The 16791-nt window shown below is 54.9% G+C and overlaps 6 protein-coding genes across 6 annotated transcripts; all 6 read right to left on the reverse strand.

Annotated features, from left to right (window-relative positions):
* Positions 1–1542: 1542 nt before the first annotated feature.
* On the reverse strand, positions 1543–3411 carry JKF63_03046 (uncharacterized protein; the record flags this gene model as incomplete). Its single annotated transcript, XM_067899068.1, has 1 exon — positions 1543–3411. One exon carries the CDS (start codon positions 3409–3411, stop codon positions 1543–1545), a length of 1869 nt encoding a protein of 622 aa, XP_067755512.1.
* Positions 3412–4904: 1493 nt separating this feature from the next.
* On the reverse strand, positions 4905–5552 carry JKF63_03047 (uncharacterized protein; the record flags this gene model as incomplete). The annotated part of the gene is made up of 1 exon (XM_067899069.1): positions 4905–5552. The coding sequence occupies one exon, from the start codon at positions 5550–5552 to the stop codon at positions 4905–4907; it is 648 nt and encodes a 215-aa protein (XP_067755513.1).
* Positions 5553–7295: 1743 nt separating this feature from the next.
* JKF63_03048 (uncharacterized protein) lies at positions 7296–8948 on the reverse strand (the record flags this gene model as incomplete). The annotated part of the gene is made up of 1 exon (XM_067899070.1): positions 7296–8948. One exon carries the CDS (start codon positions 8946–8948, stop codon positions 7296–7298), a length of 1653 nt encoding a protein of 550 aa, XP_067755514.1.
* Positions 8949–10230: 1282 nt separating this feature from the next.
* JKF63_03049 (uncharacterized protein) lies at positions 10231–10914 on the reverse strand (the record flags this gene model as incomplete). The annotated part of the gene is made up of 1 exon (XM_067899071.1): positions 10231–10914. One exon carries the CDS (start codon positions 10912–10914, stop codon positions 10231–10233), a length of 684 nt encoding a protein of 227 aa, XP_067755515.1.
* Positions 10915–11632: 718 nt separating this feature from the next.
* Positions 11633–12697, reverse strand: JKF63_03050 (uncharacterized protein; the record flags this gene model as incomplete). The annotated part of the gene is made up of 1 exon (XM_067899072.1): positions 11633–12697. One exon carries the CDS (start codon positions 12695–12697, stop codon positions 11633–11635), a length of 1065 nt encoding a protein of 354 aa, XP_067755516.1.
* Positions 12698–13666: 969 nt separating this feature from the next.
* Positions 13667–16189, reverse strand: JKF63_03051 (uncharacterized protein; the record flags this gene model as incomplete). The annotated part of the gene is made up of 1 exon (XM_067899073.1): positions 13667–16189. One exon carries the CDS (start codon positions 16187–16189, stop codon positions 13667–13669), a length of 2523 nt encoding a protein of 840 aa, XP_067755517.1.
* Positions 16190–16791: the final 602 nt, after the last annotated feature.

Genomic DNA, 16791 nt, shown 5'->3' on the forward strand with positions numbered 1-16791 from the left:
CACGTTGATGTTGAACACATATCCGCCAGTTTTTTTGTACCGCGTTACCGTTTCCACAGTCGATGGACACACACACACATACACACACTATATAGATATATCTATATATATATATGCATATATGAATACATACGGTATCTATATGCAGATATGAATATAAATATTCCATAGAGCTTCTGACACGGAGAGACAGAGAGAGAGAGACTCACATAACTTCATGTCTCCTTTAAAAGTCCATATCACCGTGCAGGTGTGTGTGTGTGTGTGTGCGCGCGCTTGGGAAAAAAAGAAGAGGGGAACCATATGGAGGGAGAAACGGAGGCGCTCGTAGACATAAATGTGAAAATGTGCAAGTGTGCGCGTCGGAGAAAAGAAGGAACATACACAGACATATATGTAGAAAGAAAAAGAAAGAGATCGTACGCACGTACAGAGGGCGCCGGTACTGGCCAATATCGCAATTCATTCGCTGTTCCTCCTCGCCCCCCCCACTTCCCTTTTCGATATCCCTACACACATACACACACGCATTAAAGCCGAAGAACATCCTCTGCAAAAGAGGTGCTGTGCGAAGCATTCGCTTGCATCGCGCGCAGAACAACCAAGAAAAAGTACGCTATGGAATGAAGACAAAATAGAAGGGGGTGGGAGCGCCTCAGAAAGCGTGCAGAGGATGTAAAGAGGGGGCTACGGCCACAGCCAGTGACAACAGATGACATCGAAACCGGGGGGGAGCCAAAGAGGGGGGGGGAATATATGTAAATCTCAACACACAACCTGACCCACGCCCTACACACAAAAACATATAAACATATATGTATATATATATAAATATATGAAAAAGGGTGCAGACAGAGGTATCAGACTGGGGAAGGAAAAAAGGAGGAGGGGAAAAACGCACAAGACGCAGAAAATACGACGTAGGGAAAGAAAGAGGATTGGGGGAAAGGGTTTGGGGTGCGAGGCAGAGAACCAACGGAAAAGCATCGTGTGACAATAGAGAACGGCAGGCGTGCACTCCGACATTTGGCAGCCAGAGGGGGGGAGGGGGGGAAGGGGTAAGGGAGAGGGGGCAAGCCTCTACCACAGAAAACAAAAAAAAAAACAGAGAAAGGAGAATCTGTGTGCGTGTCGGGAGGGCGGGGTCGAGCGGGAATGAAGAGAGCTAAGAAGAAATCAATAAGGCACCTCTTCGGCGCCGTATAAAGTGATGCAAGGTGCGTGAAGGGAGAGAGCGAGACAGTGCAGCATCACATCGGAAAACAAGAGTGTGCTTGACCACTACGCAGCTCAGGGCGGAGGGAAAACGTTACCGCTAACCCACTTCTTACGCACACCGTGCAGGACGACCAGTGCCCCACATTCATCCTCCTCCAGACCTCCAACGTACTTTCGTCTGTCTGCGCTGGTGCGCAGAGTCAGAGTAGCTCTTCCTCAGCCAACAGCACTGTGTGTCGCAGTTACCAGACGACCTACAGATGGGCCCATATGAGCACGTAAACGCTCCCAGATGGGTCAACACCGACAAACCTCAGGCCTCTCTCAGGAAAGGCCCACAACTTTGCCAGTCTCACAGTCGATGTCGATGCCATAGTATGCCGGTCGAGTCGGCAGGCCGGGCATTGTGGATATGTCGCCCAAGAGAGGAAACACAAACCTCGCACCACAATTGACGCGGACATCTCGGATGGGGACAATAAAACCCGTCGGTGCCCCGCGCAGCTCGGGGTTGTGCGAGAAGCTGTACTGCGTCTTTGCCATACATACTGGAAAGGCACCATAGCCCATTTTCTCGAAGTCTGCCAGCTTTTCCTCCGTGTCGTTGAGGTACTCTACACCGGCGGCACCGTAAATCTCGCGACATATCGTCTCGATCTTCTCCTTAAGTGATGCCTCATTTGGGTACATCAGCTGAAAGTTCGACGGCTTCATCTCCGTAACGCGGATGAGCGCCTGAGCAAGGTTGACAGCCCCAGCGCCGCCCTTGGACCAGTGACTTGTAACCACAACATCCTCGGCACCGCCCTCCTGCATCGCTAGCTCTTTCACTAACGCCAGCTCCGCCTCCGTGTCGGTGTTGAACTGGTTCAACGCCACCACCACCGGCACCCCGAACTTGCGAATGTTCTGGATGTGCCGAATGAGATTGCTCATGCCGGCGCGCAAGGCATCCGCGTTCTCCTTGGCAGACGCCTCTGGCTCCACGCCGCCGTGGAACTTCAGCGCGCGCACCGTAGCCACAAGCACAGCTGCATCCGGCTTTAGCCCGCTCGTGCGGCATTTGATGTTAAAAAACTTCTCACAACCCATGTCCGCCCCAAAGCCGGCCTCCGTCAGCACAAAGCCGTCCGCACCGGCCAGCTTGAGGGAGATGCGGTCGGCAATGATGCTGCTGTTTCCGTGCGCAATGTTGCCAAAGGGGCCTGCGTGCACCAGAACAGGAGTGCCCTCCAACGTCTGCATCAGCGTCGGCTCGACCGCGTCCTTCATCAATACCGCCATGGCCCCCGCACAGCCCACATCCTCGGCCGTCACCGATTCCCCGGTCTTGCTTTTGGCCACCTGAATTTCCCCCAGGCGCTGACGCATGTCAGTCAAATCGTTCACAAGCGCTAGGATAGCCATCACCTCAGACGCCACGGATATATCAAAGCCAGTGCGCCGGCTAATGCCTTTTTCTGCTTTGCCCTTCCCGATCTCGATGTCACGCAAGAGGCGGTCGTTGACATCGGACACACGGCGCCACGAAATAGTGTTAGGGTCCACGTCAAGACGCGCAAATCGAGCGCGCTCCTCCTCCGTGAGCTCCTTTGGGTCCGTTTTCTGAATGTCAAGCTTATCGAGGCGCCTCTGCATAATTGGCGTAAAGTTCCTCAAGCCATCGGTGAGGCGGCGGTAAAGGGCAGCGGTGTCCTGCGTTTGCTCGTGGAAGATGCGCGTGTCGAGCGCGGCGGCGAGGAGGTTGTTGGCGGCGGTGATGGCATGTATGTCCCCGGTGCCGTGGAGGTTGAAATCCTCCATCGGAATCACCTGACTGTAGCCGCCTCCCGCGGCACCGCCTTTAATGCCAAAAGTGGGACCTTGAGACGGTTGGCGAATGCAAGCAAAGCAGGGTCGGTGCAGATGCGCACCTAGAGCCTGGGCGAGGCCGATCGTTGTGGTGCTCTTTCCCTCTCCCAGCGGGGTGGGGCTCATGCCCGTCACAACGATGTACCTGCCATTTGGACAGCTCTCTAAACGCTTGAGGACGCTCAGCTTCACCTTGGCACGAGTACTGCCATACGGATTCAGCTCGGATAGAAGGATGCCGGCAGCCTCGGCAATGCTGGTGATCGGCTGGGCATCCACGCTTTGGGCAATGTCAATGTCGGATGGTACCGGCCACGCGCAGTCGAGCTTCCGGGCGGTCATGCGAAGTACACAAGAAGAATAAAAACGGTTAATTTTGAAAAGGGTGGATACCATAGCAACACAAACCAAATGAAGGGAAGGGAGGTGAGAGGCGGTGGAGACAAGTACCCTTTATAACACTCACTCACCCACGCAATCGCTGCTGCTGCTGCTTTGCTGCGAGGAAGCGCACTTCAGATTCTCTTTTTCTCAGCTTAAACATGTGCCTTGTGTGTGTGTGTGTGAGAAAGAAAAAGAAAGTGGCAAATGTTTGTTACACACCATCGATTTGATGCTCCCCCGTGGAAGAGAAGGCGCGTGGGGCGCATGGATAAAGAAAGTGTGGCGAGAGGGGGAGAGAGGGGGGGAGGAGGAGGAGGGGGGGAAGAATGGCGATAGGGAGGGGGACAACAAGACGCTACGCGCACGCGCGCTCACACAACGGAAAGGCAGTGGGGAGAGCGCTTCTGCGGCCCTCATAGGTGAGATGTTTGATGCGGTGTGTTATCAGAGGAACACGCTTCTGCTGACTGCGGGGAAGCACCACCGCAGTGCACCTGTGGCATAAATCAAAAAACGCTCCGCTGCGGCAAGCCACCTCAATCAACACCGCCCCTTCCACTTCAATCTCCCTCCCCCCCCCCCTCCCCCACCCCTTCACCTCCTCGCCCTGTCGGTAACGCAACACTCCCACGAAGGCAAGAGAAACCTGGAAAGGGCGTGGGAAGAAGAGGAGGATGGACGTGAACAAATACGTACGAATCGGAGTTGGGTGAAAGGAATGCGTGGGCACAGATTCAACTGTGCACGATTGTGTGTCCTCCAGAGGGGGGTGCTTCCACATTTGTTATGCATCCCGCACGCGCGCAATTCACCCGAGCGCCGTCCCCATTTGCTCTTTACCATGTTTGAATTCATTTTCATGTTGTGGTGTCTTTTTTTGTCGCTTTTTTATGACGACAAACCCCCCGAGTGACGAGGCGCATCGAAGTTACACAGTTGGTGTGTCTGTGTGCGCGCAAAGGGGGGAGGGGGGGGAATGGGAGGTGAGGTGAGGTACACACGGCAGCTCATAACGTAGCGGGGGGGTGCGTAATTGGTACTTGACTCTTGTTTTGTACCTCCACCAAAGCGGGTTCCAACGGCATAGATGTGTAGTGAGCGGGCGCATTCACCCCTCCACGTACCCACACACACACACACACACACACACACACACACAGGCTGGGGAGAGAACGGGAGCTTGTAGGGTTGAAAAATGCACGCTCCTCTCAACCTGTTGGTGAAGTCGCTGTACATTTTTGGGCGCTCGAGGGGGTGGAAAGAAAGGAGTGGCCATGTGAGAGGGAGGGATGGGGATGAAGGGGGGATGAAGCGAGGAAACCATCAAAGACTACGACTTAGCTCAAGACCACGTGTGCATGAGAATATGACCACCTATGTGGAATGCACGCACAGACACTTGCAAGGAGTGGGGAGGGGGCCTGAACTACTTAGCACGCGACTCACAGGCTTTAATAACCCCCACGACCACGACCACGGCCACTGCCGCCGCGGCCCATGTTGTAGGGGTTGAAGCCCTGAGTCATCATGCCAGCCATCATGGCCAGCGCAGCCATCTGCTGTTGTATCGGGTTGCCTCCTCCCCTACCGCGCGGCACGTACGCACCGCCACGTGGAATGCCGCGTTGGAACGCAGGAATGTTGTCTCGCTTCATTGCAACCTTCAGTGGCTTCCCATGGAGAGACTGGCCATCCTTTAATAGAGCCGCGTGCGCCTGCCCCTCGGTTTCAAATTCAACGTACGCGGTACCTTTGGGGTTGCCCTGCCGGTCTTTGAGCACCGTCACGCGCGTGATGGCGCCGCAGGAAGCGAAAAAGACTCGCAAGTCTGCGTCCGTGGTCCTGAAGTCAAGGTCTCCAACAAAGATTGAAGTATTAGTCTTAGCCTGCCCGGCGCTCGCTGCCGTAACGCCAGAAGTCTTGCGTATTCCCTCGTCCTTGGCGGCAGACTCTTGGAGCGTCTTGAGCTGCATCTCTTCTTGCAGGCTGTCCACCTGCCGTTTCATCTCCTCCAACTCCGCCTCGGCGTCCATGTTGACGTTGAACTGGTCTTCGGCGGAGACCATGTTGTCCGTGCAGTCGCCTTTCTGGATGGACATTATTTGCGACGCCGCTCTGCACAGATGTTCCCGATGCCGCTGCTGTTGTAGGTGTGTGAGTGTGTGTGCTTTGGATAGTACCCGTGAAGAATCGCACGCACACGAGCACCACACCACCACCACACGCACACGCACACACACACTTCAGGCCCAACGAGGGACTTTTGTCCTACAAACAATAACAACAGTTGATGCGGAGAGGGGTGACTCCAATGACAAATTTTTTTGTTCAAGGGGTCCAAGATTGGGGGAGGGGGGGGGAGGGGGTAGACGACAGCACTCGTCAAGGAGACGCACGGGGGAAGGAAGGAGAGAGACTTCTTGCCAAGCATGTGTTCGTGTGTGCGTTAATGTGAGTGACACGCGGGAAGGGCGGGTGAACAAGAGTAGTGCGATGGGAAAAAAAGGTTGTAAGAGGGGATGGGGGGCAGCGGAAAAGGAGGAGGGGAGGATCGAGTCGAGGTGAGGATAGAAGAAGTGCGGCGTCGGTGGGGAGTGGGGAGCAGCACTGCTTGCTGTCAGTTTGTTTTTTCCCCCTCCGCGTTTCTTGCTAGAGACGAGCGAAAAAAAAAATGAGCAAGCAGGGGATGGTGTATACGAGGCCCATGGACACAGAAGGCGCAAACAACGGCAAGTCATTTGCAAAACTTTGTGTGCGTATGCACACGGCTTTGGTCGTCCTCAATTGTCAGAGACAAAAGGCACCGTTTTTTTCTTTTTTTTGGGGGGTGACCCGTGATGTGCCCCCCTCAGAGGGCTGTTTGTCGGGTAAACAAAAGTGTGCTCCTGTGCGACGCATCATGTCAAGTAGCCACAGAAAAATGCCCATGAAGTAAAGCGAGGAACTTTTCTGCTTCACAGTTTTTTGGGGGGGTGAAGGAAAGGGGGGGGGGAGGGGAGACAACAGAAATTTTTAAAAAAGGAGAGGCTTCCCCCCCCCCCCTGTACATGACAAACAAAAGACAATGGCAGAAAGCGGCAAAAAAAAACCTGCAAAGAGGGTGTCAACACGGGTGAACTATGAAACATATGATAAAGAGCCGAAAACGATTCTCGGCTTGTGTTCCAGTGCGGTTTGCATTAGTCGTTGCTGGTGCAAAGCGTGTGTGAGAGGGGAACAATGGGAGGGAAGGGGGGAAGTACGTTCGATCTGTACATACATTGTACACAATTGTGAAAAAGGGAGCCGCAGAAGTTAAAAGAAAAAAAAATGTGCTCGTTCAAGGCAAAGCGAACTGAATGATGGACAAGAGACAACGAAACAGGAGACCCCACGTAAGGAGAGCGGAAACGCAAACAAAACACGGATGACGGTGGCGGGGAAGGGAGGGGGGAGGGGGGGAAGATAAGACGCAGACCAAACAAGTCACTCACGCATGTCGCCATTTTTTTTTTCGTGAAGCAGTGAGCAGAACAATCATATAACAAGAAGAAAGGGGTGAGGGAGGGGGGCGACAGCAACTACTCGTTGGTGTGTGCCACCTGTTTTGCCAGTCGCGTTCCCTGCGTGCTTTCTCGTTTCTTGGACACTAACCTTTTGTTGCGACAACAGCAGAAAAAAAAGCAAACCCTATTCGTGAGGTCTTGGAACCGGGGAGTGAAAACGAGGGGGTGCGACGAGAGAGAGAGAGAGAGTGCACATATTTATTGCAGCCAAACGAGAAACAATTGAGAGAGAGACGGAAAGAAAATACACTCAAAAGGAGGAAGTACGGGACAAAAATAAAAAAACGTGACGTTGAGCTACGGCATCGAGTACATAAACTCGAGTTGTGTGATGAGGTGGTCATCCATAGTGCGCCGCTCCCGGTACTCATCTTCAACGAAGCGGCCCATAGGTTTTTGCTGCGCTTTGCCCTGAGTTCTCCCAGAACCCACTGCAGTCCAACCGCTGCTGGTGCCGTACGTCGCTGCAAGGCCCGTGGCTGGCGCTGTGTCGGCCCTCCTCACGTACGGTGAGCGCTTTCGTGTGTACCGCTGGCGATTGCCTACCTTGCGGGAACCTTTGGGGGCGGCCACGCGGCAGCCTCGTTTCGACACGACCGGGTGCGCGCTTTCTCCACACCTCACTGCAGCGGATTTCTCGGCATCTGCAGCATTCGCAGACGCGCTGCTTTCCTCGCTATCGGTGTAGTCAACCACATTTTCCTCGCGCCACGCCACGTCCTCTTTCTGTAAGGCTGAGGCCGAGAGCTGCGGGAGCGGAGGAAGGTGTCTAACGTGGTGAGCTCGCCCAAGCTCGTCTGCGTAGTCGCCCCTCAACCCCGGTGGTAATGTCTCGCTCCCCGGAATCAGCGCCGCGTCATGGAGGCGCTCCTGGTAATCCACAATGAAGTTCGTCTCATACAAGCGTAGTGGACGGACATGGCGCGGCAGCATCCCCCTCACTTGTTGATCGGCTACGCGCAGCAACTGCAGCCGTGCTGTGTTGACACCCACTGGTGGGTCACTTCTCAAGACGCGCGCGTGAATGGAAATCAGCTTCTGGCGGTCTGAGAGTCGCTCAAAGATCTCGAAGGCCCGGATTCGTGCGCGTAGCGCTGGCCCGTACCGCAGAAAATCGACGAACGTCAAGGAAGATTTCCCCCCGCATTCCTCCCTCAAGAAGTCTGCCCCCTCTCGAAGCAACACGCCGCATGGCGTGAAGATGATCAGCAGCTCCTGGATATCCAGCGCGTCCACGGTGCTTTTGTTTTTCGAGATCACACGAAACAAACGCTCACACTCCTGCACGGCAATACTTTCCTCTGAGATGCGCTGATATTCACGATGCACTTGTGAAAACTTGGTTTTCTGAAACACAGCCCTTAGGTCGAGCCCAAAAGCGTTTTTATCTCCATGTTTGTCTAACTCCTTCAAGGGGCAATCGTGTGGGTACGGACTTACTTGTGCGGCCTGTGGCGGGACAGCGGCGGCCGTTGCAAAGCCGCCCGCATTCGATGCTGCGGACACCGAGGGGGCAGTTGGCATTGTTTGCGATGTCGTTCTGGTGCCGCCACGAGGAAGAGCGTGCTTTGGGAGGGAACCTCTCGCGGCAGGCAACAGCTTCTCGCACATCACCTTCTTCTTGCCGCGCGCAGGGGCTGCGCCCCGGCTCCGCCCCACCGAAGAATCTCGCGTGTGGCGGTGCGCCTCTGTCGTACCGGGGTTCGAGCGCCGCGCAGAGGATGAGGTACCTGTACTCGGTGGAACAAGGCGATTGTCTCTTTCCTCCGCCCCACTGGCATCCCCCTCAGGTTCCGCGTAGTCCTCGTGCGCTTGCTCCTGTGCGGAGCTTGGTTGGTTCAGAAGGCTCATGGGTACCTTCCCGGTAATGGTAGAAGTTGGCTCTGGCTCCTCCTGGCTGTCACCGCTTCTGTCGCCAACAGGATCTTCGACGGCGGCGTTGGCAGACATGTGCGAGGCCGAATGCGACCTGGACGCTGAGGGCAAACTCATAATGGGAAAATTACTTGGCGTATTGTGGATGATGGTAGTGTACACGTATGCACACACATACATATATACAGATATGCGTGTGTGTGTGTGTGTCTGTGTGTGTGTTGGCAAAACCTGATGGATGAGTGCGCGCGTACGTAAATCAAAAAGACACGTGTGGAGGTTGCTCTACTGGCAGCCTCCTCGAACAGCCCTGCGAGCAGCATACGACGACGAATACGTGATATTCACACAGAGGTGAAAAGAATGTTGAGACGCGAGGAGGAAGGAGAGCGATAATAAGCAAGGGTCCCATTACAGCGCCCCCGGCGTGAAAAACGTAAAAATGGGAGGAGAGGGGCGCGCGCTCGCATTACGAAAGAAAGCCCCAAACTCGGCTGGGCGTGTAACGCCTAACCACCCCCCCCCTCCCCTCCCCCCTATTTCTCATGCACACCAGAAAAGTTGTAAGGATCACCAATTTTTCTCCTTCAATATGCCTTCGATGCTCTTAAAAAAGGGGAACCCCTTGCACTTTAACCCGGCCTCCCCAGATGGCCAACATGTGGTTCCAAGGCAACGGTAGAGACGCGCTACAGCAATGGCTCTCTCAGCTGCACGAACACCGCTCAAACGCAGGGCTCTTCTCACCAATCCCCTTGCAGGTCGCCTCACAGCGGCCCTGGTTTTGCCGGTCGACACGTGCGTCCCTAGGAACGATTCTAGCACCTCACCAGTAGGGATTTAAAGCCGAGTAAGGTAAGCTTGGAGTCACCTTGGCACCGTGCCCATCATATGAATGATACAAGAGTCTCCATTGCGGTAGATCGCTCGAACGTAACGCTAATCCATAACCTGACTGCTGACAACAAGAGCAATAAATCACCCCGCGGCCTCCCCCTCTCCCCCCGCGTCGTAGGATCTGGGTCTCCCCACCACCCACACCCACCACCCGCACCCCCAGCGCCCCTCCATTTCAAAAGATGATGTATCGGCGCACTCTTTTTTTTGTTGCTTTGGAGGGTCGGTGCACGTGCTGCTCCACCTGTATTTTGATGACTGTCCTGCCTACATTGCTATCAGCTGCCTCTCTTTGGCATGCAACAAAAATTAGCTGAGCGCACGCACCTGTCCTTTCGAGTATGTGTCTCCATTCACAAAACTGTCACACAGACACACTGGATCGCGGGACAGCAGCTTCTCTTTCCGCGCAAAAGTCGAGGAGCTCACATCCTTCACCTTAGAAGGGAAGCCAAGTACGCTAGTCCGCTTTAGAGTGGGAGGCAGTCATGCTCGGCGGCAGTGGCGCACTCATGCGCGACAGCGCAAGCGACCGCAAGATGAAAAAAAATGCGATGACGCCACCGAGGAGCAAAATAAGCTGCCCCCAGATGGACTGTCCCGTCAGTGGAGGAGGAACAGCGCTGCTCTCGATGCTGCGAAAGGTAGACACAAAGAGCTCGATGTCGTCAACGGAGAGCATCTGCTCCGCAGGGCATGTATACATGCGGCGGCTACTCAACATGACGAGCTTCGGAATCGACTTCTCCGTATTGAAGCGCGTATACAAAGCACGGCTTTCGTCGCATAGAACGTAGGCAGGCACAACCTGATAGTTGCGTAGCACCTGGGTTGAATTACGTACGAATGCGTCGAAGGCGACGATCCCCTTCACGGCTTGGCGAGAGTGACGGTCTACCGTTGAAGCATCATTGCATGGCACGAAAAGGATCAGCCAGTTGCCACTTGTCATGCCGCTGGACGCTTGAGTGTCGCGCTCGAAGTTCTCCTCTGTAAGGTGCTGGGCAGGGCAATCCTCTTTCAGTCTGTACGGTGCAGCGCCCACGAGATCAGGCTGCGCGTCTGCTGTGGCAAGCGCTAAAGAGGCGCAGAGCGACAGAGCAGACAGGACTGCCAGTAAGCAAAGTGTTTTTGGAAAGAACATCCTCTCTTGACGGTGCTAGAGAGTGCGATCAATACGATGGCCAGCAGTACCGACCGTGTGTGAGTGTACGGTTGCGTCTGTGCGTGAATGTGTGTTATGGGCTACCCATTGTACTAGGGTGCATGCATCCACGACAAAGATGACTGTGCCCTCCGCGTGCAGAGAGACTTGAGTGCTCCAAGAGCAAAACTGGGGAGAAGGATGAAAGGGGAAAAGCAACAAAAGCCGTGGCTCATGCTGAAGTAAAGCATCGAGGGACATCCCCACCGCCGCAGGAAAAAAAGATCCGCCGCGTCTTCGCATCAAAGCCAGACGCTTCCTTGGCGAGCAACTCTAACGAAACTGTGATTTCCAGGCTCTCTTGGCCCTTATTCCCCCCGCCCCCGCCCCGCTCCTCACCCGTCTCCAATATTTCTTCTATACCCTCTACACACAAACTCACAGACACAGAGACAAGCGGGGGCGCCAACAATGAACAAGGACACCGAGGGAAGAGGGGGGGGAAAAGACCCAATATATATGTATATATATATATATCTTTTCAAGGGCTGTTTCTCAGCCTGGTGAGTGCACTGACTATGACACCATCCAACACACCGTGCCTGACCCAAAGGCTGTGCGTCGTGCATCACTGGCATGTAAAGGCTTACACAAAGACATGTGAATCTTTGGGATTCCACTCACGCGGTTTTGTCTTTTTTTCCCCTGGCACCACCTTTTATGCAGAGCACACCGCACTTCCAATGTCAAGCAGTTGCAGATAATCGTCTCCGCCATCTGCAAGACGCCGTTCTGTCTGGCACAACTTGAGCATAACCTTGCCGCGCTGGGCTGAGCTCAGCGGACACTCGACGCTCACGAGGTAGCGCTGCAGCTGACGTAACACCTGCGCAGCGGCAAAGCCCTCGGCCACCAGACTCCGTGACGCCTCTATTACCTGCTCCAGATGACGAGAGATCAGTGCGCTGATGTATCGCTGCATCGTATCGGCCGGTACGCTGCCCGATACGGAGACGAAATCTTCATTTGTCAAGTCATCCCCATTTGCCTTTTGTGCCGACTGGAGGTGCATGATGGCGAGACGGAGATCACCGCCACTCACAGCATCCAAAGCCTCAAGGGACGCCTGAGACAGGGTGATACCCTCGGCTTGTGCCACGTACTCGATGCGGTGATAGAGGGCCCTCTTTACTAGCGGCTTGAAACGATACTTTGCGCATCGACTCGCGATGGGATCGATGATGCGACTTACATAATTGCAGAGGATGCAGAAGCGCGTCACGTCGCTAAAGTCCTCCATCATGCGTCTTAGCGCACCCTGCGCATCGGGGAGGAGCGCATCGGCCTCGTCGAGGATGATGAGCTTGAAAGGCGGTACTGGATAGACCTTTCCGTCTGACTGGGTGGTGTTGCTGGCAGCGCTTGACACTGCACCCTGAGCAAAAATCTTGACTTTCTCCCGAACCACGTTAATACCGCGGTCATCAGAGGCATTGAGTTCGCGCACCCGGTTGCGGGTGTAGTCGGGACCAAAGAGCTCGTGTGCAACGGCGAGTATCGATGTCGTTTTGCCCGTACCTGGTGGACCGTGAAAAAGGAAGTGAGGCATGTTGGCTCCCTCCTTCAAGCAGGCGCGGAGTGCATTGACAGCCTCATCCTGGGCCTCCACCTCCGCCAGAGTGCGTGGCCGGTACTTTTCCACCCATGGAGTGACAGCGCCAGCGGTGTGGGATGCGCCCTCCGTCTTCGCCTTCTTCTGTGTAGGTTGTAACGACGAGCTCATGAGCTAGCCAGTAAAGCTGTTGGGGGTGTACAGAATGGGCTATGGAGAGGAGCGTGGATGACTGTGTGTGCGTGTGTAGGAGAGAGGGAGGGAAGGGGAAGGGAGGGAAAGAGGGGGGGGGGGGCGAGGACGCACGCAGAAAACAGTGGCACAGACGTGTCGACGTCTCTTCTTGATGGTACCACTTTCACCCCTCCGTGATGAAAGTGTGCTGCGTGGGGCAGGGCGTGTCGACGGTTATGGATGAAAAAAAGACCGCACACTGAAAAAATATATAAATATCCACCGACCATGTAAAGCCGTGTAGACGAGAGTGAGAGTGGGGAAGGGGTGAAAAAGTGAGGTTGATAAAAGAGGCAGAACGAGAAATCCCACTTCTCTGTGTGTCGAGGGGGAGGGAGGTAAAAGATTGAGTAGTGGCGAAAAAAAAAAACGCTGTATTTTTGACGAGTGCCACCTCTCTAAGCATATGAAAATGTTGAATGAATGAGCACTGAACTGGTGTACACAGCTCAGTCGCAGAAGGAGTAAGGTCCCAAGGAATCGCCAGACCTACCTGCAGAGAAAAAAAAGCAGAGAGAGACAGACCAGCACTACAGCAACACGTTTAGCACCTCACCACCAAGCGCAGGGCGAGACTCCAAAAAAACAGTCGATTCCAGCAAAGCACAGTCTGACACGATTCACGAACAAGCGAATCTAATCGAAGACATTTTCTCGGACAAATATCTTTATGTGCCCACAATACACACACAAACACACACAAACACACACACACACAAAAGACGGAGCAAATGCAAGGAAAGCATGCGCATTCATAAGAAGCGACATCGCCAGCGAGGTGACATCAGGTGCACTTGAGAACCTTCCATTCTTACTCCCTTTCCAGACAACACCCCGGCCCTCCCCCCCCAAAAAAAAAAAGCAAAGATCGCCACGTGTCGCCAATAGCACGTCTGTCGCCATTCCTCAGGACCTCATGGTACTCTTGTTTTCTTTGTTTTTACGGTGTGGTGATAGGCTGATGTGAGTCGCGTTGGGCCCAGCAGGCGTCAAGTCATTGGATGTTTTCCTATACGCAGAGCCTCTGTGAGCGTTTTCTCGATCGTGGCTACCGTGGCTTCGCAGGGAGAAAGGGAAAAGTCGCTCGGAGCGCGGCGCAGACACACCATGAGGTGGCAGCAGCGCCCCATCTCCCTCCTCCTCAGCGGCTGGGGGATTAACATGAGTCGCGCGGCGCGGCGCAGGTACGAGGGCTGGAAAGACAAGATGATGCGCCCCGCCTGAGCTGGCAGCTGGGGTGGTGGTATGTCCCGTTCTGGGCCCGCAGCCATGATCGCTGCTTCCCCGCAGCGGTGCATGTGCCTCCACTGTATGCATCGAAGCTATAGAACGACGGGAAACCTCCTCGGTTGCTGTGCGCTTTGCTGGACCCTTGGGGATGGAATCGAGGCCACCAAGAAACGCTTCGGAGTCGTAGATCATGCCGAATTGGGTGTTCTCCTCTTGAGGTGATGGGTCGTGCGGAGAAGGTAGTTGAGTTGTAAGAGCAGACGCCGAGGAGAACCCACCATATAGAGAGCTGGCACTTGCAGGGGCACCACATCGGTCGACGGCGCAGAGCGTAGAGCTGTGCGGCTCCGTCATCTTGAGGGGGTGTGGCACATCGTGCGCTATGGGGTTCTGAGGTGCAGAGAGAGAACCGATGGTGTCACTCTCAACAGCAGCGGCGTCAGCGTCAGCGTCAGCGCCTTCACTCTGCCCTGCTGAAAGTGCGCTTTTCTCCCTCGCACCCCCAGCTGTGGTACCTGACGCGCGTTGACAGTCGCGCCTTCTCCTTTCCGCCGCAACAGCCTGGTGCTCGCGAGGTGCGCTTTTGGAGGCCCCAGCGCACATTCCTTGGGTGCGGCCTCCCGTGCTACCAGCCAGGCTACGTTGCGAGCTCACAGAGAAGACAGAACGAAGCGAGGAGACAAAGGTGTTCGCCTCGAACAGGAGCTCCTCCACCTTTTCAGGCCCGCCAAGAACAGCGGCCTCCACCTGTGGCCGCTCCTGCTGCACAAGGTGCTTGGTGCGCTCATCGGCAATATGCAGTGCCGTGTCACTGTCCCTGCGTTGACCGGCGGGGTCCAGGAAGCGCAGGACAGAGAAAAGCGCACGCGCCATCTTGCGGCTGGGCGAGTCACCGTTAGAGGCGTACTTCACAGCGATGGGGCCTACAAGGCGCACTAGCTCCTGCATCCGCTCGGGGACCTGTTGATGCGCAGCCACGACGCACAATGCGAGGTAGCCCAGGCACTTGCGCCGCAGCTCCGTCTGTGCACCGCCAGAGAGGGCCTTCAAGAGCGCATTCACCACGCCCATGTGCCCGTGGCTTTGAATGGCAATGACGCGCAAGGCGGTGTCAGTTGCCGAGGAGATGGCAGCTATCGTGACGTAAATCCCTTTTGTCAAACTCGACACCCAGAGCGAGAGCGCGCCGCTGATGGTAGTCGGATTAGTGTTGTGAGCGCCACGACGCAGGTCCTCCATGAGCGCCGGCTCCCAAGAGAGGCGCTGCATCAGTACAATGATGATGTCGCACCCTATCCGGCACAACGCCGACCGCTTTTCTGCGGCCAATAACGCCAGTGTCGACACCACCGTTCCCAATATGCTCTCAAGGTGTTTCGAAAGGTAATCCTCTGGAACCGTCTGCACCCAGTCGAGAAGCACCTGAGAGGCCTTGAGGCGCCGGGAAGCGCCGCCGTTGGCGGAGGACACGTCACTTGCAGAGGCGCAGTGCTTCTTCAGCTCTGAAGTGAAGGAAGTAAGCGGGCTCGGTAGCGGAGCCAGCTCTCTCCCCGATCGGCTACCCCCATCACCGATCGCGGGCAGCTGCATGCCTCCGTTGGTCGAGGATAGCGTCTCTTGAAAGGTTGCCGATGAAGCTGTCATCGACAACTCGGCGTCGCTCAGCAACGAGGCCAGTGAGCTCGGGTCCTCAGCCATGTAAATCGCATATAGCTTCTCCGGGTTGCGGCGCGCGTGACTGTAAATACAGTTGAGGTACTCCACCGCCTCGCACACACTCTTCTCAGCCGTCTTGAGATCGTTGCCGTCCTCAACCTTTACGCGGAGTGTGTTGCGCAGGTCACGGCTGAGCCCAACATACACCATGAGTTCCGGATTCGGGAGCTCTTTGCACAACTTTGGGGCGAGTTCAATTGCATTGGAGCGCGCCAAGACCTTGGCCTGGTGCATTGGAACCGCGCCATCTTGGTGCTGTCGATCAAAGCTCACAGTGCCGCCGACACTAATGTACATGAAAGACTGAAAGATAGTCTCCGGCTCGACGCTGAAACGCCCTGCCAGGCTGCGCAGAGACTCGAAAAAGTGTTTATAGTTTTTCATCATCCCCATGAGCTGCATCAACTCTTGCGGGCTCTTTGGGGGCTCACGCAGGGAGATGTACAGCTCCATCTGACGTGTGAGAAGCGTGTCAACGTTCATTCTTGCTACTGGTTGGGGATAAGCGGGGGAAAGAGGGGGGGGTAAAAAAATTAACACCAAAAGGTGCGATGCGATGCAGTGCGGTGGGGATAAGAGGAAAACGAGCGACTCGTTGAAGTATCACTTCATGAACCCTGTTGGTAGCACTAGAGCGGGTACAGAAAAATATGAGCGTGACGCACACTGGAAAAGCAAATCAGAGATCCAAATGCGGTGCGTATCGCCAGGCAACGAGAACAACTCGCATCAACACCACAGAGGTACGTAAATGAAGAAAAAAAAAGACCGTCACAAAGACAGAGGAGGTCACAAGACAATTAGAGCACACGGGACACAACCAGGAAAAATAGATAGGGGGCAAAGAGAGGGGAACAAAAAAGGCGTGCACCTTCTCCTGGGCGCTGTATTACCTCGCAACTTTGTGTGCGTGTATGCGTGTGTGTGTGTGTGTGGGGGGGGGGTATATATAAATATATATATATTCTTTTTTCTTTTGAGTGCCGTCTATGAGCAACCGACGCAGTGAGAGAAAAGGGGGAGAGGGGAGAGAGATCGAATCCAAACCCGACGCTTGCTGTAGTTGCTTCTCCAGTGGATGCCTG

Source organism: Porcisia hertigi, chromosome 30 (assembly GCF_017918235.1).
Source record: "Porcisia hertigi strain C119 chromosome 30, whole genome shotgun sequence".
NCBI classification, from domain to species: domain Eukaryota; phylum Euglenozoa; class Kinetoplastea; order Trypanosomatida; family Trypanosomatidae; genus Porcisia; species Porcisia hertigi.